This window comes from Coregonus clupeaformis, chromosome 26 (assembly GCF_020615455.1).
Source record: "Coregonus clupeaformis isolate EN_2021a chromosome 26, ASM2061545v1, whole genome shotgun sequence".
Lineage (NCBI taxonomy): Eukaryota > Metazoa > Chordata > Actinopteri > Salmoniformes > Salmonidae > Coregonus > Coregonus clupeaformis.
Genome location: NC_059217.1, coordinates 45,235,000 through 45,261,088, shown reverse-complemented (window position 1 = coordinate 45,261,088; position 26,089 = coordinate 45,235,000). Strand labels below are relative to the sequence as shown.

At 43.7% G+C, this 26,089-nt stretch overlaps 1 protein-coding gene across 4 annotated transcripts in view; it reads right to left on the bottom strand.

Moving 5' to 3' along the window:
• The window catches only part of LOC121540745 (anoctamin-5), a 114,744-nt gene that overhangs the window by 76,049 nt on the left and 12,606 nt on the right, over positions 1 to 26,089 (bottom strand). For 3 of the 4 annotated variants that reach the window (XR_005995540.2, XM_045207882.1, XM_045207883.1), the window contains exons 3-5: positions 24,562 to 24,822; positions 20,399 to 20,440; positions 2,179 to 2,286 (exon numbers count right to left, since the gene is read on the bottom strand). Coding sequence is in view for 3 of the 4 variants with exons in the window: in XM_045207882.1 (XP_045063817.1) it covers positions 2,179 to 2,286; positions 20,399 to 20,440; positions 24,562 to 24,822 (411 nt within the window). In the remaining variant the exon portion in view is untranslated. The remainder of the gene's footprint in view (positions 1 to 2,178; positions 2,287 to 20,398; positions 20,441 to 24,561; positions 24,823 to 26,089) is intronic. The other variant, XM_045207884.1, reaches the window with a different exon arrangement.

Sequence of the window (26,089 nt, the reverse complement as noted above, 5' to 3'; positions counted from 1 at the left end):
AAACATACAGTCTGTTGCTACTAGTCCCTGGGCTAGCTGTATCCAAACATACAGTCTGTAGCTACTAGCCCCTGGGCTAGCTGTATCCAAACATACAGTCTGTAGCTACTAGCCCCTGGGCTAGCTGTATCCAAACATACAGTCTGTAGCTACTAGCCCCTGGGCTAGCTGTATCCAAACATACAGTCTGTAGCTACTAGTCCCTGGGCTAGCTGTATCCAAACATACAGTCTGTAGCTACTAGCCCCTGGGCTAGCTGTATCCAAACATACAGTCTGTAGCTACTAGCCCCTGGGCTAGCTGTATCCAAACATACAGTCTGTAGCTACTAGCCCCTGGGCTAGCTGTATCCAAACATACAGTCTGTAGCTACTAGCCCCTGGGCTAGCTGTATCCAAACATACAGTCTGTAGCTACTAGTCCCTGGGCTAGCTGTATCCAAACATACAGTCTGTAGCTACTAGCCCCTGGGCTAGCTGTATCCAAACATACAGTCTGTAGCTACTAGCCCCTGGGCTAGCTGTATCCAAACATACAGTCTGTAGCTACTAGCCCCTGGGCTAGCTGTATCCAAACATACAGTCTGTAGCTACTAGTCCCTGGGCTAGCTGTATCCAAACATACAGTCTGAAGCTACTAGCCCCTGGGCTAGCTGTATCCAAACATACAGTCTGTAGCTACTAGCCCCTGGGCTAGCTGTATCCAAACATACAGTCTGTTGCTACTAGCCCCTGGGCTAGCTGTATCCAAACATACAGTCTGAAGCTACTAGTCCCTGGGCTAGCTGTATCCAAACATACAGTCTGTTGCTACTAGCCCCTGGGCTAGCTGTATCCAAACATACAGTCTGTTGCTACTAGCCCCTGGGCTAGCTGTATCCAAACATACAGTCTGTTGCTACTAGCCCCTGGGCTAGCTGTATCCAAACATACAGTCTGTTGCTACTAGTCCCTGGGCTAGCTGTATCCAAACATACAGTCTGTAGCTACTAGTCCCTGGGCTAGCTGTATCCAAACATACAGTCTGTTGCTACTAGCCCCTGGGCTAGCTGTATCCAAACATACAGTCTGTTGCTACTAGCCCCTGGGCTAGCTGTATCCAAACATACAGTCTGTTGCTACTAGTCCCTGGGCTAGCTGTATCCAAACATACAGTCTGTTGCTACTAGCCCCTGGGCTAGCTGTATCCAAACATACAGTCTGAAGCTACTAGTCCCTGGGCTAGCTGTATCCAAACATACAGTCTGTTGCTACTAGCCCCTGGGCTAGCTGTATCCAAACATACAGTCTGTAGCTACTAGCCCCTGGGCTAGCTGTATCCAAACATACAGTCTGAAGCTATTGACCAGGCCAGCCCAGTAGCCAAACGTATGGGGACACGGGAGGGCCATTCACACTGTGTCACAGTTCACACAGCATGTAAATACTACTCAAATATACGTTGTACTCAAATACACTAAAATAACTAATTTACCAAGGAAACTAAGGGTCAATTCAAGGCTACCTCAAAAGCAAGTCTGATGATAAGGACATTCCATTCCATGGGGCTGGCTAGGAATGGGGCTGGCTAGGAATGGGGCTGGCTAGGAATGAGGCATTATAGCTACTGTAGCTTATCTCAAATGTTTATTTGTGTCTTGTTTCAAGGTATTTGTAGCTTATCTCTGACATATTCAAGGGAAAATCCACTCAAAAAACTATATTTTGGTATTTTCTTCATTAGTCCACCATTGATACAATCCCAAAATGTTTTGCATGTCAGCAGTCAAGTTTTCAAGACATTGGACTTTCAAGAAGCAAAGTGTGTCACTGGCCGTTTTCCCCTTTAACACCATCAACATAGTCAGTGAACAGCTTCGCAAGAGAAAACTAGCTGGTCCTGACACTGACTGTGTATTACGGCACGCTTCTATAGTGACTCACACTGTATAACTGTAGTATTGTCAACTACTAGAGTCATGTAGCCTGGTTAAACCAGACTGAATGCTGAACTCACAATGGAGCGGAGCATTCAGTTTGGTTTAACCCAGGCTAAGTGTCCTGTGCTCAGAAACCAGCACCTAGTCTCACTGAGAATTACAGTACATTGAAAAAAACCTGTGATAACTAGCAATTGCATTTAACAGGTAATAGCTACAGTAATATTGAGCACAGGTGTGTTTCTGAAGGTGTATCTTACCTGTTTCCTCTCTCCGTCTCGGTCATCCACATAGGACAGAATGAAGTCAATCCTCCTCTTTCCATCACGGAAGAACACAGAGTCCTTACTCTGTTGATGCTTGTCAACCTGGGAGGAGACAGACAATACACACACACACACACACACACACACACACAAACACAGTCAGCTGAAATACACAGACGTTTTCCCAGACACACATTAAGTCCTTGACTAAAAAGTTATATCAATAGAGATATTATGTGTCTGGGAAGTTGGACCATAAAGTACATAATCATAAAGGAAAGATGCCTTCAGAAACGTAGACAGCCTTCAGTTCACTCCAACTCCAAACGTTACCTACACAGGCGTTTCAAGGCAGAATCAAACAGTAGCTGAACACATTATTCAGTTGGTAGGGCATGGCGCTTGCAACACCAGGGTTGTGGGTTCGTTTCCCACGGGGGGGCAGTATGAAAAATGTATGCACTCACTAACTGTAAGTCGCTCTGGATAAGAGCGTCTGCTAAATGACAAAAAAACAAAAACAAAATATTGAATACAGCCAAGCTCTGAGCCACTCATCCACAGCACAGCAACCCCACTGCAAATCAATCCATATACTGTCACTGTAACTAGATACGGATGAAGAATCACACACAGCGTCACAGTAGAGTCGGATGATGAGGTCATGCAAGGAGCAGGAGCAACACAATTCAATTTCAACCATGGCTTAGAGTGGAACTGACAGCGTTTTAACTACTTTGCAGATATGAAACAAACAGACAATCATAATATCAGTCAAAAAATATCAAATTCCCAGTTTATGCTACAAAAACCAACTTTGTAAGAGGTTTTAAAAATAGGATACATTTGACTCAACGTTCCATGACGTACACTAAGGCATTGTTGGCAGAATAGATGGATGCAGTTCAATGCATGATTAATATAATTCACCAATATATTTTTTGGTAGTCCCAAAAAGATTTCTATCAGATTTTATGGTGGATTGTGGAGGAGGGGGGTTGAGTGTGTTGGAGTATGTGAGTATGTGCGTGTGTACTGGTCTGGCATCTGTTGTGGGGGGTGGGGATGTTGGGGGGTATGGGATGGACCGCGGGAATTATTTGCTAGGATAATAATTGCTTGTCAATGAATTAAATGTAATACAATGGCAATCCTGGTTATATGTTAGAATCTTATGCGTGAACTGCCGACATTATTACGCATATTAATTTATAATGATGGAAAATAGGATATGCATAATAAAAATAATAATAATAGTTATATAGATATATATATATATATATATATATATAGAGGTGAAAGCATTGGAAATGCTTTTGGCGGTTAACCTGCTTCTGTTTTGTGGGTGGCACTGTGTGCTGTTATCGATGGATGGGTCCTGGCCTCTCGGGGCCTTAGGGATACGGAGGGACGTGGGTGGGATGCTGATCACTGGGATGACGGCTCAACTTGGGATGGGGAGGGGCTTTAGCGGGGGAATTAGTGGAGAACAATTGAAGGGTTACTCCGTAGCAATGCAAATATCACGGTACAGCTATATGGACACTCAATCATTACGCTATTTTTTATTGATAAATTTACAAACATATATAATGATAAATAGACTTGAAACTTGTATCTCATTATGGTGTATGGTGAAATAAGTATAGCCAGTTATAATTGTAATGGCTTAGCTGATAATAACAAAAGAAGAACAATATTTACATGGCTCAAAGAGAAGGAATATAATATCTATTGCATACAGGAAACTCATTCAACAATTCGAGATGAAGTAGCGTGGAAAAAAGAATGGGGGAAATATACTTCTCCCATGGGCAAAGAAATTCAAAAGGGTGATGATATTAATTAATAGTAATTTCGATCCAAATGTGCAAATTGTCCAAATAGATACGCAAGGTAGATGGATTATTTTAAATATGGTATTGGACCATAAACAGATATGGCTCATTAACCTCTACGGACCAAATAATGATGATCCACAATTCTTTGACAATATATATAATAAATTATCAAGCCTGCAAGCAACTCAAGACAATATTATTATGGTGGGGGATTATAATACTGTTTTAAATAGCTCAATGGACCGAAAAGGAAATCACACCACAAACAATCACCCACATGCTCTTAAGGAAATTGTGAATGTCATGGATACATTAGAACTAGTAGATATATGGAGGCTTAAATATGCTGATCTAGTGAGATATACATGGCGGAGACTGAATCAAGCTAGTCGTCTTGACTTCTTTCTTATCTCATTCTCGTTGGCACCAAAAGTAAAAAAAGTGTTGATAGGGGACAGAATGCGGTCGGACCATCATATAATAAGCATATACATTACTCTGACTGAATTTCCACGTGGGCGAGGATATTGGAAATTTAATCAAAGCCTATTAGATGATAATTTATTTATAATTAGAACAAAGGAATTTATAACTGACTTTTTCCAACATAACATAGGTACAGCGAATCCCCTTATTGTATGGGACACCTTTAAATGTGCCTTTAGAGGCCATGCAATTCAGTACTCATCTCGAAAACAAAAGCAATTTAGGTTAAAAGAGTTTATACTAAGAAAGGAAATAGAAAGTCTAACAGAACAGATAGATGGCAATAAAAACTGTAACATAGAGGCTCAGAATAAATTAGAGGAAAAACAAAAAGAAATGGAAAAACTTATTCAAGAAAGATCAAGTGTAATATATTATAAAAATAAAGCAAACTGGATGGAATATGGGGAAAAAATGCACAAAATTCTTTTTTAATCTTCAACATAGGAATGCTACCAAAAATAACTTAATGAAACTGGTTACAATTGACGGAGTCACCCATAATTCACCTAATGATATTTTGAAGGAAGAAACAAAGTATTTTAAGCATATGTTTTCTTTTCAGTCGCCTCCATCTCCTCTAACTGAAGCTAATTGTAGAGATTTTTTTTCTATTGATAATGTCAAATTAACAGCCACACAGAAAGACTCTTGTGAAGGTGAAATTACAGAGGAGGAACTTCTGGATGCAATTAAAGACTTTAAGTCCGGGAAAACTCCAGGGTTGGATGGCATACCAATCGAGGTATACCAAACCTTTTTTGATATACTAAGAGGACCGTTATTAGCATGTTTTAACCACTCCTATGTAAATGGTAGATTATCTGACACTCAAGAAGAGGGTCTGATCTCATTATTACTGAAACAGGATACAAGTGGAAAATATAAAGATCCAGTCCATTTACAAAATTGGAGGCCCCTTACACTTCAGTGTTGTGATGCAAAAATCCTAACAAAATGTATAGCGCATAGAATTAAAAAGGTATTGTCGGATATTATTCATTCTAATCAGACAGGTTTTTTACATGGAAGATACATTGGAGATAATATAAGGCAAGTATTGGAAACAATAGAACACTATGGAAAATATGGGAAACCAGGCCTGCTATTCATAGCAGACTTCGAAAAGGCATTTGATAAAGTTCGACTGGAATTTATATATAAATGCCTGGAGCATTTCAATTTTGGAGAATCTCTTATAAAATGGGTCAAAATCATGTATAGTAACCCTAGGTGTAAAATAGTAAATAATGGCTATTTCTCAGAAAGTTTTAAACTATCAAGAGGAGTGAAACAAGGTTGTCCACTATCGGCATATCTATTTATTGTGGCCATCGAGATGTTAGCTATTAAAATCAGATCCAATAATAATATCAGGGATTAGAAATACAGGGCTTAAAAACAAAGGTGTCATTGTACGCAGATGATTCATGTTTTCTTTTAGATCCACAACTAGAATCCCTCCACAGCCTCATAGAGGATCTAGATACATTTTCTAACCTCTCTGGATTAAAACCAAATTATGACAAATGTACTATATTACGTATTGGATCACTAAAAAATACAATTTTTACATTACCATGTAGTTTACCAATAAAATGGTCTGATGGTGATGTGGATATACTCGGAATACATATCCCAAAGGAAATAAATGATCTCACTTCAATAAATTTTAATAGAAAGTTAGCAAAAATAGATAAGATCTTACTACCATGGAAAGGAAAATACCTGTCAATTTGTGGAAAAATCACCCTGATTAACTCTTTAGTATTATCCCAGTTTACCTATTTGCTTATGGTCTTGCCTACGCCTAGTAAACAGTTTTTTAAATTATATGAGAAAAAAATATTCAATTTTATTTGGAATGGCAAGCCAGACAAAATTAAAAGAGCATATTTATATAATGAATATGAATTCGGAGGACAGAAATTATTAAATATTAAAGCATTAGACCTATCACTAAAAGCTTCAGTCATACAAAAGTTATACTTAAATCCGAACTGGTTCTCAAGCAAATTAGTAAGATTGTCTCACCCACTGTTCAAGAAAGGCCTTTTTCCCTTTATTCAGATTACAACCTCTCACTTTCAGTTATTTGAAAAGGAAATAATCTCCCAAATGTCACTATTTCTAAAACAAGCCATAGAAAGTTGGTTGCAATTTCAATTTAATCCTCCAGAAACGACAGAACAAATAATGCAACAAATATTGTGGTTAAATTCAAATATACTAATTGACAAAAACCTTTATTTTTTGACAGAATGTTTAAAAAGGTATAATCTTCGTAAATGATATCATCGGTAGGACTGGTGGAGTTATGTCGCACATGCAGCTAACAAAAACATATGGAAATGTCTGCTCTACCCAAAATTACAACCAAATAATTGCAGCCTTACCGCAAAAGTGGAAGAGGAAAGTTGAAGGGGGAGAAAGTAAGGAACTTGTCTGTCGGCCTTGCATTAAAGAACATAATTGGTTAAGGAAAACTGTGATAAATAAAAAAGTATATCAGTTTCACTTAAGGACCAAAGGATTGACAGCCGTCCCATATAGATTGCAAAATAGTTGGGAAGAGATCTTTGACGTACCGATCCCATGGCATAGTGTTTATGAACTGACACGCAAAACGACACCGGATTCAAAAATTAGAATCTTTCAATTTAAATTATTATATAAAATTCTTGCTACCAATAGAATGTTATTTATATGGGGGATACAATCTTCCCAGCTCTGCAGATTTTGCTGTGAAGAGATAGAATCATTAGATCATTTGTTTTGGTTCTGTCCATTTGTAGCTTGTTTTTGGACACAGGTCCAGGAATGGCTAAAGGATTGCAATATTTACCTGGAACTAACCTTGCAGATAGCATTACTGGGTGATCTGAAAAGTCATAGTCAATCAATCAATAATATAATAATACTTTTAGCAAAAATGTTTATTTTTAATTCACAATCTGTAGAAGCAATGAGAATAGAAAGGTTCAGAACTTTTGTAAAACATCACAGTATGGTTGAAATATATATGGCAAATAGAAATCCTATATGGATGGTGTTAAGAGATAGATGGGAGGTATTGAATAGAGTTGAAGGATGGGACTAATAACAAATAACAACAAATAATAACAAAGATAGCTAATAATGTAAGCATACTGTGTCCATAATAAGTATATAGGTTGTATGTTGGGAGCTTTTGGGAAAGAGCACAGTTAGAAAGATATGGCATTTAGAAGCAAACCGGATGGACATCATGAAAATGATCGGAGAGGTTTAGAGTAGAAGAAGTTCAGGAGCAAAAAAATAAATAAATGGATGTGTATATGTGTGTATGTGTATATGTATATATATATATATATATATATATATGTATATGTATGTATGTATGTATGTATATATATATGTGTGTGATATATATATATATATATATATATATATATATATATATGGATATAGAATTATTGTAAAATTAACTCTGTCCATAAGGTGTAGATAGTAATTATAGACCGGAAGTAGAGGCCTGGGCGTTGTTGTACACTAATTTACTCCAAGTAGGGAAAGGATGGTGGGGTTGAAAAGTAATAAAGGGGAATATATATATATAAAAAATAAAAAAAAACATGGGGCATTGGAAGTGATGCAGACAATTACATTGATAGAAGATACAATCTATCTGCAATATTAAGCTGATCCATCCCCCCAAAAAAAAAAAAAAAAAAAAAGATTTCTATCAGGTTGTAAATCACAGCTGGCCTGGTACATTGTTTGCTGCCTGCATTCGGGATGCACTGTTTCAGTTTCAATGACTTAATATTCTGGACAAAAACGGCTGAATGTAACTAAGGCTGGGAATGTCAATACATTCAAACTAGCAAGGGCAATGATCACAAGTCAGTCATTACGTGGCTAATAGGTTAGCGTATCTATTTATGTAGCAAGCTAAAAACACAGAGCCTAACGTTAGCTAGATAGCTAGCTGCTAGGAGGATGTAATGCCATTGGAGGAGTGGGTGAGTGACTGACTTTTTCCCCTCATATCGTTTTTCGGTGGCTATACACAGCTAGAGATGCAGGTGTCATTTGGTTAGCTAGCAAGAACTTGAACGACTGTTATCCATTTAGCATATCTCTTGCGTTCACAAATTCACTCTGGCTATCTACTCCGATTTCAGAGCACTCTCATCTGAGTGTGCCAGAGCGCAGAATAACTGATGTATTTACGAACACGCAACATGACCGGTATCACTAAAGTGGACAAAAAAAGTACTATTTAGTCACCAACGCTCTAGATAACATGTAAACAGCCTAACCAGCTCTGCTACGCCGAGTAAAATGGTCAGAGTGAGGTGTTCTCTCATTTGTGTCTGGAAGTAGCTAGCTAGCAAGCTAGCCAACTTTAGCCAGTTAGCTTGGGTGCTTGGTTGGGACAAACATGCATTGGCAGGCAAGCTGCTGAAGGACGAGGATGCTACATTTCCACATCATTTATCAGTGCAATTTTGACGGCCAACTAGCTGAAAAAGTTTGAGAGGGTTTATCTAATGTTCCTTCGTTAGATTTTAGCTTCTCTCGCTCTGGCTAGCATTAGTTGTTGATCTTGTTGTTGATGTTCATAACTGAGGGAGAGAGAGCCTACCTTTTCATGGTTGTTTGATCAATAGGACTGTAAAGTTCCCAAATGTAAGAGGTTCCATTGTTCTATGTTCCATTGAGCATGGTTCCATTGTTCTATATTCCATTGAGCATGGTTCCATTCTTCTATGTTCCATTGAGCATGGTTCCATTCTTCTATGTTCCATTGAGCATGGTTCCATTCTTCTATGTTCCATTGTTCTATGTTCCATTGAGCATGGTTCCATTGTTCTATGTTCCATTGAGCATGGTCCCATTGAGCATGGTTCCATTGTTCTATGTTCCATTGAGCATGGTTCCATTGTTCTATGTTCCATTGAGCATGGTCCCATTGAGCATGGTTCCATTGTTCTATGTTCCATTGAGCATTGTTCCATTCTTCTATGTTCCATTGAGCATGGTCCCATTGTTCTATGTTCCATTGAGCATGGTCCCATTGTTCTATGTTCCATTGAGCATGGTCCCATTGTTCTATGTGCCATTGAGCATGGTCCCATTGTTCTATGTCCCATTGAGCATGGTCCCATTGTTCTATATTCCATTGAGCATGGGCCCATTGAGCATGGTCCCATTGTTCTATGTTCCATTGAGCATGGTCCCATTGTTCTATATCCCATTGAGCATGGTCCCATTGTTCTATGTTCCATTGAGCATGGTTCCATTGTTCTATGTCCCATTGAGCATGGTTCCATTGTTCTATGTCCCATTGAGCATGGTTCCATTGTTCTATGTTCCATTGAGCATGGTTCCATTGTTCTATGTTCCATTGAGCATGGTCCCATTGTTCTATGTTACATTGAGCATGGTCCCATTGTTCTATGTTCCATTGAGTATGGTTCCATTGTTCTATATCCCATTGAGCATGGTTCCATTGTTCTATGTCCCATTGAGCATGGTTCCATTGTTCTATGTTCAATTGCGCATGGTCCCATTGTTCTATGTTCCATTGAGCATGGTTCCATTGTTCTATATTCCATTGAGCATGGTTCCATTGTTATATATTCCATTGAGCATGGTTCCATTGTTATATATTCCATTGAGCATGGTCCCATTGAGGCTAGCAGGAGGTCTGGGGCCTGTTTTTCTCCCATTAGAACCGGTCTTAGTCACGATCTTGATACACTGGGTCTGGGTCTGGGTCTGGGTCTGGGTCTTGATCTGGGTCTTGATATGGGTCTGGGTCTGGGTCTTGAGAGGTTGGGTCTCCAGGTTGGCCATATGAAAGAAAAATGCGGTGTTGTTGTTGTCTTACAGTAACATTATGCTATTATATTATATTGGGTTCTGTTATGTAGAATATTATCATTGTGATCTTGCAGACATTGATTCAGCTTTGATCTTACTTTGTTAAACAATCACCATTGGCCAGAGTAGCCTGTTCTCTACGACTAGAGCAGAGACCGTTCGTAAAGGAGAGAACAGACACATGAGCCGAACGTTATCCGCACATGTGCAGAAGCATCGGGATCTTTAGTGCAGAGAAAAAAGATCAGGGAAAAGTTTGATCCGCAGCCACTCCGTACATTCTAAGTAGCGTTCTAGTGATAGAACTTACCTAACTTCTGTCTGGCAGGCTGGTGGGAGGAGCTATAGGAGGACGGGCTCATTGTAATGGCTGGGATGGAATCGATGGAACGGAGTCAAACGTGGAGTTGGCTGACAACGTCATGAAAATGATGCGTGCGCATCGATGTGGCCCGAAGGTGTATGATTCTGAACAGTCAGATCGCTAGCAACAATGACAAGAAGCTGCCTTGTGGGGAATCATAGGTCGTCCATGCTAATATGGCAAAGATTCGCTAGCTAGCTAACCAATAACTGTAACGATGTATTTGAGAGACAACAAGTGCTCATTGTCCAAATGTATTTATGTTTTCAATAAACATTTGGAGACTAAATATAGTTGACATGTTGTCAACAGCCTAAGCCAACCCCGTCTGTTTTTCCGCATAGTTGCGCAAGCGTCGGTTTTGTTGCTAAACAACCAACCCGCCTATGTGTTTGATGTGCTTGATACGTTCATTTATTCCATTCCAGCCATTACAATGAGCCTGTCCTCCTATTGCTCCTCCCACCAGCCTCCTCTGATATCTGCGTGCATCCAGCCTGGCCCTAGACTGATCCCAGATCTGTTTGAGCTGTCTTGCCAGATAGACAGCAATAGATCTAGGTTCAGGCTAACATGGACTCGACCTTTGAACTCTAAATCCACTTCCGATTTATTTTCTTCTTTAGAATTTGGAGCACCTTTTTGAAACTCTGCCTTTGGGTAACTGAATGACCACTCCCACCGCCCCCAGAGGAGATCCCAGCCATGTTGACGAAGCACTGCAGCCTCTGCAATGGGCCAAGCGGTATGATACAGCCTGCAGAGAAAGAAATAGCCTGCTCTTTCACCCTGCTCTGACACACACACAGGAAGGAATGCCCTATTGAGAAAGAGGAGACCTGTTCCAGCTGTTCACATACCTATAAATAACTAAGCAACTGAACCACATATTCTAGAGCTGGCCGTGCTATCACAGTTCCAGTCTGGACAGGATCACATGCTAATAGAATTAGCACAACAAACACACTGGACATAGACGTCCGGCCAACACACTAGGTCTAGTTCTGCTCTCAGTATCCTCTACCCATAAAAAAAACTGGACAGGACCCTAGCTGCATGTAGAATTAGCACAACCAACCACTAGGCCTAGACATCCCCTTTAGTCTACCCTCACAAACACAGTGATGCTGCCCTGTCCCAATAGATATGAATAGCATCATCCTCATAGAACCACTAGGCCTAGACATCCCCTTTAGTCTACCCTCACAAACACAGTGATGCTGCCCTGTCCCAATAGATATGAATAGCATCATCCTCATAGAACCACTAGGCCTAGACATCCCATTTAGTCTACCCTCACAAACAAAGTGATGCTGCCCTGTCCCAATAGATATGAATAGCATCATCCTCAACACATAGTGTAAACATCCTCTAGTCCTCCTTGTCTTGTCCTTCCGTCTGGACAATCCTCGCTGCTCATAGATTTACTGTAGCATAACAACAACCATTGGGCCAGCTAGTCCCCAGTCTCCCAGTACACCAGTACCCCAGTTCCCCAGTCTCCCAGTCCCCCAGTCCCCCAGTCCCCCGTTCCCCAGTCTCCAGTCTCCCAGTTCCCCAGTTCCCCAGTCTCCCAGTACACCAGTCCCCCAGTTCCCCAGTCTCCCAGTTCCCCAGTCTCCCAGTTCCCCAGTCTCCCAGTTCTCCAGTCTCCCAGTACTCCGCCTCCCAGTCCCCCAGTCTCCCAGTCCCCCAGTCTCCCAGTACTCCGCCTCCCAGTCCCTCAGTACCCCGTCACCCAGTCTCCCGTCCCCCAGTCCCCAGTCTCCCAGTCCCACAGTACCCCGTCTCACAGTCCCCCAGTCTCCCAGTTCCCCAGTCTCCCAGTTCCCCAGTCTCCCAGTCCCCCAGTCTCACAGTCCCCCAGTCTCCAGTCTCCCAATCCCCCAGTCCCCCAGTCTCCCAATCTCCCAGTACACTGTCCCCCAGTCCCCCAGTCTCCCAGTCCCCCAGTCTCCCAGTTCCCCAGTCTCCCAGTCCCCCCGTCCCCCCGTCTCCCAGTCCCCCAGTCTCCCAGTCTCCCAGTCTCCCAGTTCCCCAGTCTCCCAGTCCCCCAGTCTCCCAGTTCCCCAGTCTCCCAGTCCCCCCGTCTCCCAGTTCCCCGTCTCCCAGTCCCCCAGTCTCCCAGTCCCCCAGTCTCCCAGTCTCCCAGTTCCCCAGTCTCCCAGTCCCCCAGTCTCCCAGTTCCCCAGTCTCCCAGTCTCCCAGTTCCCCAGTCTCCCAGTCCCCCAGTCTCCCAGTTCCCCAGTCTCCCAGTTCCCCAGTCTCCCAGTTCCCCAGTCTCCCAGTTCCCCAGTCTCCCAGTCCCCCAGTCTCCCAGTTCCCCAGTCTCCCAGTTCCCCAGTCTCCCAGTTCCCCAGTCTCCCAGTTCCCCAGTCTCCCAGTTCCCCAGTCTCCCAGTCCCCCAGTCTCCCAGTTCCCCAGTCTCCCAGTTCCCCAGTCTCCCAGTTCCCCAGTCTCCCAGTCCCCCAGTCTCCCAGTTCCCCAGTCTCCCAGTTCCCCAGTCTCCCAGTTCCCCAGTCTCCCAGTCCCCCAGTCTCCCAGTTCCCCAGTCTATAGGTACCCCAGTCCCCCAGTCTCCCAGTACACTGTCCCCCAGTCCCCCAGTCTCCAGTCCCCAGTCTCCAGTCCCCCAATCTCCAGTCTCCAATCCCCAGTCTCCACACCCTCTACCTCTCACAAACACATTGATTGATTGTTACCGTAGCTAGAGTAAGAGGGGGAGGAGAGGAGAAGTAGAAGAGCACTTGACCTCCTCTTTAGTCTACCCTCACAAGAGAAGAAGAGCACTTGACCTCCTCTTTAGTCTTCCCTCACAAGAGAAGAAGAAGAGCACTTGACCTCCTCTTCCATGGCCTTCTCTCTGGATAGGACAGTGCATTCGGAAAGTATTCAGACCCCTTGACTTTTTCCACATTTTGTTACGTTACAGCCTTATTCTAAAATGGATTAAATTGTTTTTTCCCCCCTCGTCAATCTACACACAATACCCCATAATGATGAAGCAAAAACTGGTTTTTAGAAAATGTTGCACATTTATAAAAATATTAATGGAAATATCACATGTACTTAAGTATTCATACCTTTAACTCAGCACTTTGTTGAAGCACCTTTAGCAGTGATTACAGCCTCAAGTCTTCTTGGGTATGACGCTACAAGCTTGGCACACCTGTAGTTGGGGAGTTTCTCCCATTCTTCTCTGCAGATCCTCTCAAGCTCTGTCAGGTTGGATGGGGAGCGATGCTGCACAGCTATTTTCAGGGTCTCTCCAGAGATGTTCGATCAGGTTCAAGTCCAGGCTCTTCAGAGACTTGTCCCAAAGCCACTCCTGCGTTGTCTTGGCTGTGTGTTTAGGGTCGTTGTCCTGTTGGAAGGTGAACCTTCGCCCAGGCTGAGGTCCTGAGCGCTCTGGAGCAGATTTTCATCAAGGATCTCTCTGTATTTTCCTCCGTTCATCTTTGCCTTGATCCTGACTAGTCTCCCAGTCCCTGCCTCTGAAAAACATCCCCACAGCCTGATGCTGCTACCACCATGCTTCACCGTAGGGTTGGAGCCAGGTTTCCTCCAGATGTGACACTTGGCATTCAGGCCAAAGAGTTAAATCTTGTTTAGTCAGACCAGAGAATCTTGTTTCTGATGGTCTGAGAGTCTTAAGGTGCCTTTTGGCAAACTCCAAGCAGGCTGTCATGTGCCTGTTACTGAGGAGCGGCTTCCGTCTGGCCACTCTACCATAAAGGCCTGATTGGTGGAGTGCTGCAGAGATGGTTGTTCTTCTGGAAGGTTCTCCCATCTCCACAAAGGAACTCTGGAGCTCTGTCAGAGTGACCATCAGGTTCTTGGTCACCTCCCTGACCAAGCCCCTTCTCCCCCGATTGCTCAGTTTGGCCAGTCGGCCAGCTCTAGGAAGAGTCTTGGTGGTTCCAAACTTCTTCCATTTAAGAATGATGGAGGCCACTGTGTTCTTGGGGACCTTCAATGCTGCAGACATTTTTTTGTACACTTCCCCAGATCTGTGCCTCGACACAATCCTGTCTCGGAGCTCTATGGACAATTCCTTCGACCTCATGGCTTGGTTTTTGCTCTGACATGCACTGTCAACTGTGGGACTTTATATAGACAGGTGTGTGCCTTTCCAAATAATTTCCAATCAATTGAATTTACCACAGGTGGACTCCAATCAAGTTGTAGAAACACCTCAAGGATGATCAATGGAAACAGGATGCACCTGAGCTCAAAATCGAGTCTCATAGCAAAGGGTCTGAATACTTATGTAAATAAGGTATTATTGTTTTTTATTTTTATAAATGTGCAAAAATGTCAAAAAAACGTATTTTCGCTTTGTCATTATGGGGTATTGTGTGTAGATTGATGATGAAAAAAATGCATTTAATCAATTTTAGAATGAGGCTGTAACGTAACAAAATGTGGAAAAAGTAAAGAGGTCTGAATACTTTCCGAAGGCACTGTATGTCTGCCAAGCATCAGCTGTGACTCCCGCTATGTCTGCATCTGCTGTGACTCCCGCTATGTCTGCATCTGCTGTGACTCCCACTCTGTCTGCATCTTACACAGGAAGCGGCACAGGTCCTAATCCAGGCACTTGTCATCTCCCATCTGGATTACTGCAACTCGCTGTTGGCTGGGCTCCCTGCCTGTGCCATTAAACCCCTACAACTCATCCAGAATGCCGCAGCCCGTCTGGTGTTCAACCTTCCCAAGTTCTCTCACGTCACCCCGCTCCTCCGCACACTCCACTGGCTTCCAGTTGAAGCTCGCATCTGCTACAAGACCATGGTGCTTGCCTATGGAGCTGTGAGGGGAACGGCACCTCCGTACCTTCAGGCTCTGATCAGTCCCTACACCCAAACGAGGGCATTGCGTTCATCCACCTCTGGCCTGCTGGCTCCCCTACCTCTGCGGAAGCATAGTTCCCGCTCAGCCCAGTCAAAACTGTTCGCTGCTCTGGCACCCCAATGGTGGAACAAGCTCCCTCACGACGCCAGGACAGCGGAGTCACTCACCACCTTCCGGAGACATTTGAAACCCCACCTCTTTAAGGAATACCTGGGATAGGATAAAGTAATCCTTCTACCCCCACCTTACCCCAACCCACTCCCCCAAAAAAAGAAAAAAAGAAAACACCATTGTAAAGTGGTTATCCCACTGGCTATAAGGTGAATGCACCTATTTGTAAGTCGCTCTGGATAAGAGCGTCTGCTAAATGACGTAAATGTAAATGTAGTCTGTTTGATTGAGTGTGTGGACCATTTTCTAATAATTGCGCCAACAGTTGTTGCCTTCTCACCAAGCTGCTTGCCTATTGTCCTGTAGCCCATCCCAGCCTTGTGCAGGTCTACCATTTTATCCCTGATGTCCTTACACAGCTCTCTGGTCTTGGCCATTGTGGAGAGGTTGGAGTCTGTTTGATTGAGTGTGTGGACAGGTGTCTTTTATATAGGTAACGAGTTCAAACAGGTGCAGTTAATACATGTAATGAGTGGAGAACAGGAGGGCTTCTTAAAGAAAAACTAACAGGTCTGTGAGAGCCAGAATTCTTACTGGTTGGTAGGTGATCAAATACTTATGTCATGCAATAAAATGCAAATTAATTACTTAAAAATCATACAATGTGATTTTCTGGATTTTTGTTTTAGATTCCGTCTCTCACAGTTGAAGTGTACCTATGATAAAAATTACAGACCTCTACATGCTTTGTAAGTAGGAAAACCTGCTAAATCGGCAGTGTATCAAATACTTGTTCTCCCCACTGTATATATATATATATATATATATATATATATATATAAAAATGGGGGATTGGAAGTGATGCAGACAATTACATTGATGGAAGGTACAATCTATCTGCAATATTAAGCTGATCTACCCCCCAAAAAAAAACAAATTATATATATTCTAGAGATACTGAACCCATCTCTGTCTAACAATAAGCTATTCAAGGAGCCTGTAACTGACGCTATAGTACACAAACAACCTTAAGACCTGAAAACAACGCTGGAGAACAAAGTACACAGAGCAGACAGGTTGCTAACACCGGACACCTGTTTGCCAGACCGGACATTCATTACTGGAACTGACAGGTTCATGTGTCATATCATTTACATGAGTGTCAACAAACCATCAGCTTGTGAAAAAAAAACAATGAACTTCCTGTATTCACTTGTCCCCTGGCCTTAAAAACCCTTCAGTATTTGCAGATCTCTAAGGCGGGAATCAATATGGTAGAAGCTCCACCACTACACTGCTGATACCTACCCAGACACTTCAGATCTGCAGACATGGAAGGGTTAGGGCAGAGGGGAATTAGGGCCGAGGGGAAAGGGTTAGGGCAGAGGGGAAAGGGTTAGGGCAGAGGGGAAAGGGTTAGGGCAGAGGGGAAAGGGTTAGGGCAGAGGGGAAAGGGTTAGGGCAGAGGGGAAAGGGTTAGGGCAGAGGGGAAAGGGTTAGGGCAGAGGGGAAAGGGTTAGGGGAAAGGGTTAGGGTAGAGGGGAAAGGGTTAGGGCAGAGGGGAATTAGGGCCGAGGGGAAAGGGTTAGGGCAGAGGGGAAAGGGTTAGGGGAAAGGGTTAGGGGAAAGGGTTAGGGCAGAGGGGAAAGGGTTAGGGCAGAGGGGAAAGGGTTAGGGCCGAGGGGAAAGGGTTAGGGCAGAGGGGAAAGGGTTAGGGGAAAGGGTTAGGGCAGAGGGGAAAGGGTTAGGGCCGAGGGGAAAGGGTTAGGGCAGAGGGGAAAGGGTTAGGGCAGAGGGGAAAGGGTTAGGGGAAAGGGTTAGGGCAGAGGGGAAAGGGTTAGGGGAAAGGGTTAGGGTAATATACAGCTACCATAGGATAATATACAGCTACCATAGGATAATATATGGCTACCGTAGGATAATATATGGCTACCGTAGGATAATATACAGCTACCATAGGGTAATATATGGCTACCATAGGGTAATATATGGCTACCATAGGATAATATATGGCTACCGTAGGGTAATATATGGCTACCGTAGGGTAATATATGGCTAACATAGGGTAATATATGGCTCCCATAGGGTAATATATGGCTCCCATTGGGTAATATATGGCTCCCATAGGGTAATATATGGCTACCATAGGGTAATATATGGCTACCATAGGGTAATATATGGCTACCATAGGGTAATATATGGCTACCGTAGGGTAATATATGGCTACCGTAGGATAATATATGGCTACCGTAGGGTAATATATGGCTACCGTAGGGTAATATATGGCTACCATAGGGTAATATATGGCTACCATAGGGTAATATACGGCTACCATAGGATAATATACGGCTACCATAGGGTAATATACGGCTACCATAGGGTAATATATGGCTACCATAGGATAATATATGGCTACCGTAGGGTAATATATGGCTACCATAGGGTAATATATGGCTACCATAGGGTAATATATGGCTACCATAGGGTAATATATGGCTACCATAGGGTAATATATGGCTACCATAGGATAATATATGGCTACCATAGGGTAATATATGGCTACCGTAGGGTAATATATGGCTACCGTAGGGTAATATACAGCTACCATAGGATAATATATGGATACCATATGGTAATATACTACCCTTTTCACACTATTTTAACAGACCCAAACTTGTCCTTCAGCCTTCAGCCACATTGTCCTTCAGCCACGGTTCCAGTACCTATGGTGGATACATTATCAGGCCAGCTCAGTAGAGCTTGGTTTGGCTCAGCTTGGCACTCAGTAGTGTGAAAAGCTCTTACCGTACACAAAAGTGTGTTCACTTAGTTGCAAAAAAAAAGTACATTTGCCCGGCGCAACAGACGGCTATATCGGTCAACTAATACAGGACTAGTAAAGGCCCAGTGCACTACTTTTGGATTATTATTACTTTTATCCGATTTTTCAGGGGGAGCTGCGTCACCCTTAGCAACCCCTACTTCCTGTTGCTATGCATGCAGCCACTAGTCTACAGACCGTTTTCCAGTACACGACACACTGACGTCAGGCACAGACGCGCGCGACTCTTGGCGGCAGTAAGAAAGCCATCGCCATCTGAGCCCATTCAACATAGCTTAGAGATCTATGTTTTTATTACTTCTAAACAAAATAACTTTTTGGAGGGGTTCTCATACGCTTACAATGATGTTTTGATTCTCGCTTGAACAGTCGCTAAGATTATATTTGGTTGTGATCTTTGCAAAATCACTGCCGCAGTTGTTAGCTAGAATGCTAACGCTCATTGATATAGACCAGGACTGCCCAACTCTGTTCCTGGAGAGCTACCGTCCTGTAGGTTTTTGCTCCAACCCTAATCTAGCTCACCTGATTCTAATAATTAGCAGGTTGATAAGATCAATCAGGTTAGTAACACCTGGGGTTGGAGCGAAAACCTACAGGAGGCTAGCTCACCAGGAACAGGGTTGGGCAACCCTGATATAGGCTGTAGCAAAAGCTAGTCAAAGAGCCATTTTACTGGTTGAAGTGTTTTTTAAGTATAATGCAGTTGATTTGAGACGATGACACAAACATTATATTAAGCAGGACATTCACACGAGGTTTACAATCCAAGTATAATCCAAAAGTAATGTGAAATGCGCTCATAAGCAACATGTAAATAGAGGCATTTTTTTGCTGGTGGTCTATGAGAACTCCCCCCTGTGTTCTGCCACCAACTTGCGCCTATCTCCCTCGTGTGGCAATGTTTGCAAACACAGAAAGGGGCCTAATAGACAGAAAGACTTGTAGCCAGTAGCCGCACACTTTCATGTTTTCCAAGAAATCCTGGTTGGAGGATTCCGGATTTCATGCTGATTCCCTCTTGATTCCAGGAATCTTCCAACCAGGATTTACAGATAACCTGGGAGTTTTGTGAAAGATATTGGAATTTTGCAACCCTAAGCAGGCATTATGGCTTATAATGCACGGCAGGTAGCATCACACCAAGCCTGTTTACCATACAGTATATAAAGTAGCATTACACCAAGCCTGTTTACCATACAGTATATAAAGTAGCATCACACCAAGCCCGTAGTTTACCATACAGTATATAAAGTAGCATCACACCAAGCCCGTAGTTTACCATACAGTATATAAAGTAGCATCACACCAAGCCCGTAGTTTACCATACAGTATATAAAGTAGCATCACACCGAGCCCGTAGTTTACCATACAGTATATAAAGTAGCATCACACCAAGCCCGTAGTTTACCATACAGTATATAAAGTAGCATCACACCGAGCCCGTAGTTTACCATACAGTATATAAAGTAGCATCACACCGAGCCCGTAGTTTACCATACAGTATATAAAGTAGCATCACACCAAGCCCGTAGTTTACCATACGGTATATAAAGTAGCATCACACCAAGCCCGTAGTTTACCATACAGTATATAAAGTAGCATCACACCGAGCCTGTTTACCATACAGTATATAAAGTAGCATCACACCAAGCCCGTAGTTTACCATACAGTATATAAAGTAGCATCACACCGAGCCTGTTTACCATACAGTATATAAAGTAGCATCACACCAAGCCCGTAGTTTACCATACAGTATATAAAGTAGCATCACACCAAGCCCGTAGTTTACCATACAGTATATAAAGTAGCATCACACCAAGCCCGTAGTTTACCATGCCATACCCTGGAGCGATGCTTCAGGAACAGAGCCCTCTTTCTGCACATCTGTGGAGGAAGGAACCAACTGGGAAGTGAGAGAAGGAGAGAGGGACCAACTACATACTAGGTACAGTTGGAGGATCTTAATTTGATCCAGTTTTCTACAACAGGAAAAGAATCCTGCAGCAACAGGAAATGTGAATTCTTATGTGGATTATAATTAAATGGACATTTTTGTAAGGGTTGATACGTTCTTCTTTAGGGCAAATCAAGTCAGTGGAAATTACAAACTTTAGAAGCCTTTTTAAAACTCAAAGATATACTACTGCTGTGCAGGAAAATTCTCAGCAACAAAATAGTGATAAATTAAAGATCTGTACACTACCTGAGGGACTAACAACATACAGACCAGGGTTGTGTTCAATATGACAAACCGTAGCAAAATGAGCATTTCAAGTAGTATATCTCTGTTTTAGGCTGTTTTCTTTCATTTTGTGAGTACTGACACACCCCTATAGCACACTCTATGGCAACACCATTCATACTCCCAACAACTCAGACACCATGGCAACACCATTCATACTCCCAACAACTCAGACACCATGGCAACCCCATTCATACTCCCAACAACTCAGACACCATGGCAACCCCATTCATACTCCCAACAACTCAGACACCATGGCAACCCCCATACATACAGTATGGAATGATGAAAATTACAGGCCTATTTAGTCAGCACAATTGGTGGCTGACTAAATACTTTTTTCCCCCACTGTACTCCCAACAACTCAGACACCATGGCAACCCCATTCATACTCCCAACAACTCAGACACCATGGCAACCCCATTCATACTCCCAACAACTCAGACACCATGGCAACCCCATTCATACTTCCAACAACTCAGACACCATGGCAACCCCATACATACTCTAATAAAAAAGTCAACAAAGGTCGATAAAGGGGCTGTTATTGCATCAATGCCCGCTACAATAGGGCGCCCTGGAGGTTTTGTAACATTCTTGTGTAATTTCGGCAAAGTATAGAAAGTGTCAATTTTAGGGTGTTGAATAGCCAAAAAATCGTGTTCTTTTTTGGTGATTCGACCAGAACTTAAATACCCATCTAGGACAGTAAATATAGTGTTCTGAAATTGGGAAGTGGGGTCAATTCTGAGTTTCTTGTAAAAGGTGTTGTCAAGCAGTTGTCTGTGACACTAATTTACATAAACTGTCCTATCCATGAGTACAACCGACCCACCCTTATCAGCAGGGCGGGTAAGGACTGACGTATCGGATTGTAAATCAAGCAAAGCTTGTTTTTCATCCTTAGGTAAATGATGGAAAGATATGTACTCCTGTTTGTTCTTAAGGAGATTACCACCATCTTTTTCAACGAGTCTGCAATATGTCTCAATAGAGTGACTGGCGATTGGCTGGAGGTACAAAATAACTCTTCCTTCTGAAAGGAGTCTGTACAGGTGAGCCACCTACATGTTCAGTTCAAATATCACGATTAGGGGAGCTAAAAGTATTCCCTTAAACTGATGTTTCAAAAAAAAAAAAAAGAACGTTTTTTAAAGTACGAATCTCTGAGCATCGTAGCACCATTAGGTGCAAAAACTCGACATACCCAGTCGCTGCCCACTTTTTGGAAGTGAACCACTCGATTTCGTCCCTACCTTATATCGGCATCGAACATGTCAACCTCCCTAGGAGAGGGGGTGACCTCGACAACTTATTGTTAAAATGAGAGGCTGCCTGGATCTTTAATTTAAAGATCCTTGCTCCCTTCGGTCTCAACGTAGACTTTGATTTGAAGCCATTCTTGTGATTATTGTGATTTTGCTATTCATTGTAAATGTTTGTGGGCCTATGTAGCCAAGTTGTATCTATGATCGTATGCTATATATTCATGTTTTATGTATGTTCTGTTTATCTGTGAATTAACCAATGATATCAGGCCACTCCCGCCCATGATTACAGACACCTGTGTGTGTCCTTTGACACTATATAAACTAGTGACCCGTAGTGTTTGTCATTATACCCTGATATACAGCTTGTCTGTCCAAACGTTGGTTATCAGGATATTAAATTATTGCGTCTGAGCTCCTAGAGTGAGACTCTCCTTTTCTTTTTCAACCCCATACATCCTCCCAACAACTCAGACACCATGGCAACCCCATACATACTCCCAACAACTCAGACACCATGGCAACCCCATACATCCTCCCAACAACTCAGACACCATGGCAACCCCATACATCCTCCCAACAACTCAGACACCATGGCAACCCCATACATCCTCCCAACAACTCAGACACCATGGCAACCCCATACATACTCCCAACAACTCAGACACCATGGCAACCCCATACATCCTCCCAACAACTCAGACACCATGGCAACCCCATACATCCTCCCAACAACTCAGTCACCATGGCAACCCCATACATACTCCCAACAACTCAGACACCATGGCAACCCCATACATCCTCCCAACAACTCAGACACCATGGCAACCCCATACATCCTCCCAACAACTCAGACACCATGGCAACTCCATACATCCTCCCAACAACTCAGACACCATGGCAACCCCATACATCCTCCCAACAACTCAGACACCATGGCAACCCCATACAATACTCCCAACAACTCAGACACCATGGCAACGCCATTCATACTCCCAACAACTCAGACACCATGGCAACCCCATACATCCTCCCAACAACTCAGACACCATGGCAACGCCATTCATACTCCCAACAACTCAGACACCATGGCAACTCCATACATACTCCCACCAACTCAGACACCATGGCAACGCCATTCATACTCCCAACAACTCAAGACACCATGGCAACGCCATTCATACTCCCAACAACTCAGACACCATGGCAACCCCATACATACTCCCAACAACTCAGACACCATGGCAACCCCGTACATCCTCCCAACAACTCAGACACCATGGCAACCCCATACATACTCCCAACAACTCAGACACCATGGCAACCCCATACATACTCCCAACAACTCAGACACCATTGCAACCCCATACATACTCCCAACAACTCAGACACCATGGCAACCCCATACATCCTCCCAACAACTCGGACACCATGGCAACCCCATACATACTCCCAACAACTCAGACACCATGGCAACGCCATTCATACTACCAACAACTCAGACACCATGGCAACGCCATTCATACTCCCAACAACTCAGACACCATGGCAACCCCATTCATACTCCCAACAACTCAGACACCATGGCAACGCCATTCATACTCCCAACAACTCAGACACCATGGCAACACCATTCATACTCCCAACAACTCAGACACCATGGCAACGCCATTCATACTCCCAACAACTCAGACACCATGGCAACCCCATTCATACTCCCAACAACTCAGACACCATGGCAACGCCATTCATACTCCCAACAACTCAGACACCATGGCAACGCCATTCATACTCCCAACAACTCAGACACCATGGCAACGCCATTCATACTCCCAACAACTCAGACACCATGGCAACGCCATTCATACTCCCAACAACTCAAGACACCATGGTTCAGGCAACACCATACTCCCAAGTCTGGAAACTAAACATAGATGGGTAAGAAGCAGCAATACAAGCCATGAGAGGATAAAAGGAGCGCTCAAGGTAAGACAAGCACTCAGCATTAAATAGTTCACAGCTGCTCAATGTTTTAGTGCTTGACTCCTGACAGACAGTCAGACGGACGGACGGACGGACAGACAGACAGACAAGTCCATAGTAGTAGCACAGTGGTAGAATACTTTATTATTCCAAAAGGGAGCCGAAAACATTAAAGTACGACCCACATCCTGTCCATTGACGGGTGGTTAGATTATTACATTAGGCACATGTTAGTGCACACTCCAATATGTGAATAGCACAAAATAACCCCTAGATCCTCCAGCACACGCTGACAGCAATTACAGCATGCAGTGTGTCAACACACACTCATACACAGAGGTGATTAGGTAGTTAACCGACAGCTGCAGGTTTGTCTAAAGACCGTAAAATGACACTAAACAAATAATACAACTTTATTAACGGAAAAACACCCCCCCCACACACACACACACACACACACCCACACACACACAGGAGCATGCGACGAGCGATGTCTCTCTGTCACCTCTTACCCCAGTAAGCCCAGTCACAGTGGACGTGCGTTTAAGGGTCTGTGCACGTTCAGGGCTGCTGTCACTGTGGTCAGAGCCTGAGTGGTGAGAGGGGATGGAGGGCAGACTGGAGCGGAGGGAGTCACAGGAGCCGTGACCCTGGACCTCAGGACCCAGAGACTCACAGGAGCTGTGACCCTGGACCTCAGGACCCAGAGACTCACAGGAGCCGTGACCCTGGACCTCAGGACCCAGAGATTCACAGGAGCCGTGACCCTGGACCTCAGGACCCAGAGATTCACAGGAGCCGTGATCAGGAGGGGTGGTGTAAGGAGTGGGAGACGTAGGATAGGAGGAGAAGAGGAGAGGATAGGAGGAAGAGAGGAGAGGAGAGGAGAGGAGAGGAGAGGAGAGGAGGAGAGGAGAGGAGAGGAGGAGAGGAGAGGAGAGAGGAGAGGGAGAGGAGAGAGAGGAGAGGAGAGGAGAGGAGAGGAGAGGAGAGGAGAGGAGAGGAGAGGTGGTGTTAGACAGGTGATGGGCTGTGCCTGGTTTTCCCCCAGCCTTACAGACCAATCTGAAGACTACTCAGACCCCCAGCCTTACAGACCAATCTGAAGACTACTCAGACCCCCAGCCTTACAGACCAATCTTGAAGACTACTCAGACCCCCAGCCTTACAGACCAATCTGAAGACTACTCAGACCCCCAGCCTTACAGACCAATCTGAAGACTACTCAGACCCCCAGCCTTACAGACCAATCTGAAGACTACTCAGACCCCCAGCCTTACAGACCAATCTTGAAGACTACTCAGACCCCCAGCCTTACAGACCAATCTGAAGACTACTCAGACCCCCAGCCTTCCAGACCAATCTGAAGACTATTCAGACCCCAGCCTTACAGACCAATCTGAAGACTACTCAGACCCCCAGCCGTACAAACCAACCTGAAGACTACTCAGACCCCCAGCCTTACAGACCAATCTGAAGACTACTCAGACCCCCAGCCTTACAGACCAATCTGAAGACTACTCAGACCCCCAGCCTTACAGACCAATCTGAAGACTACTCAGACCCCCACAGGCCAAGAGATCCAGCCACATCCTGACCATACAAGAGTTGTGGTGTGTTAAAGGTGTGGTGTGTTTTATTTAAAAAATGTCTGCTATGAAACTAAGTAATGAATCCCCAGAGACGCCATGAACTTCCACACTTCCTGTTGCCAGGGTAAACCCAAACACGCTTTAGTTTCACACTGTGGTGGGCTGGCAAATGTAAAGTGAAGTGGAAAGAGAATTAGACTATGGAAATAAAACGACTGCACCTTAAATATATTCATTTGCATAACCCAAGAACACTACAAGATAATATAGTGTGTGTGTATGTGTGTATGTGTGACATATTGAGAATGTAGTGTGTGTATGTGTGTGTACATTTCAGTGGAGGCTGCTGAGGGGAGGACGGCTCATAATAATGTCTGGATCGGAGCCAGTGGAATGGCATCAAACACATGGAAACCATTTGTTTGATGTATTCTATATTTGATGCCAT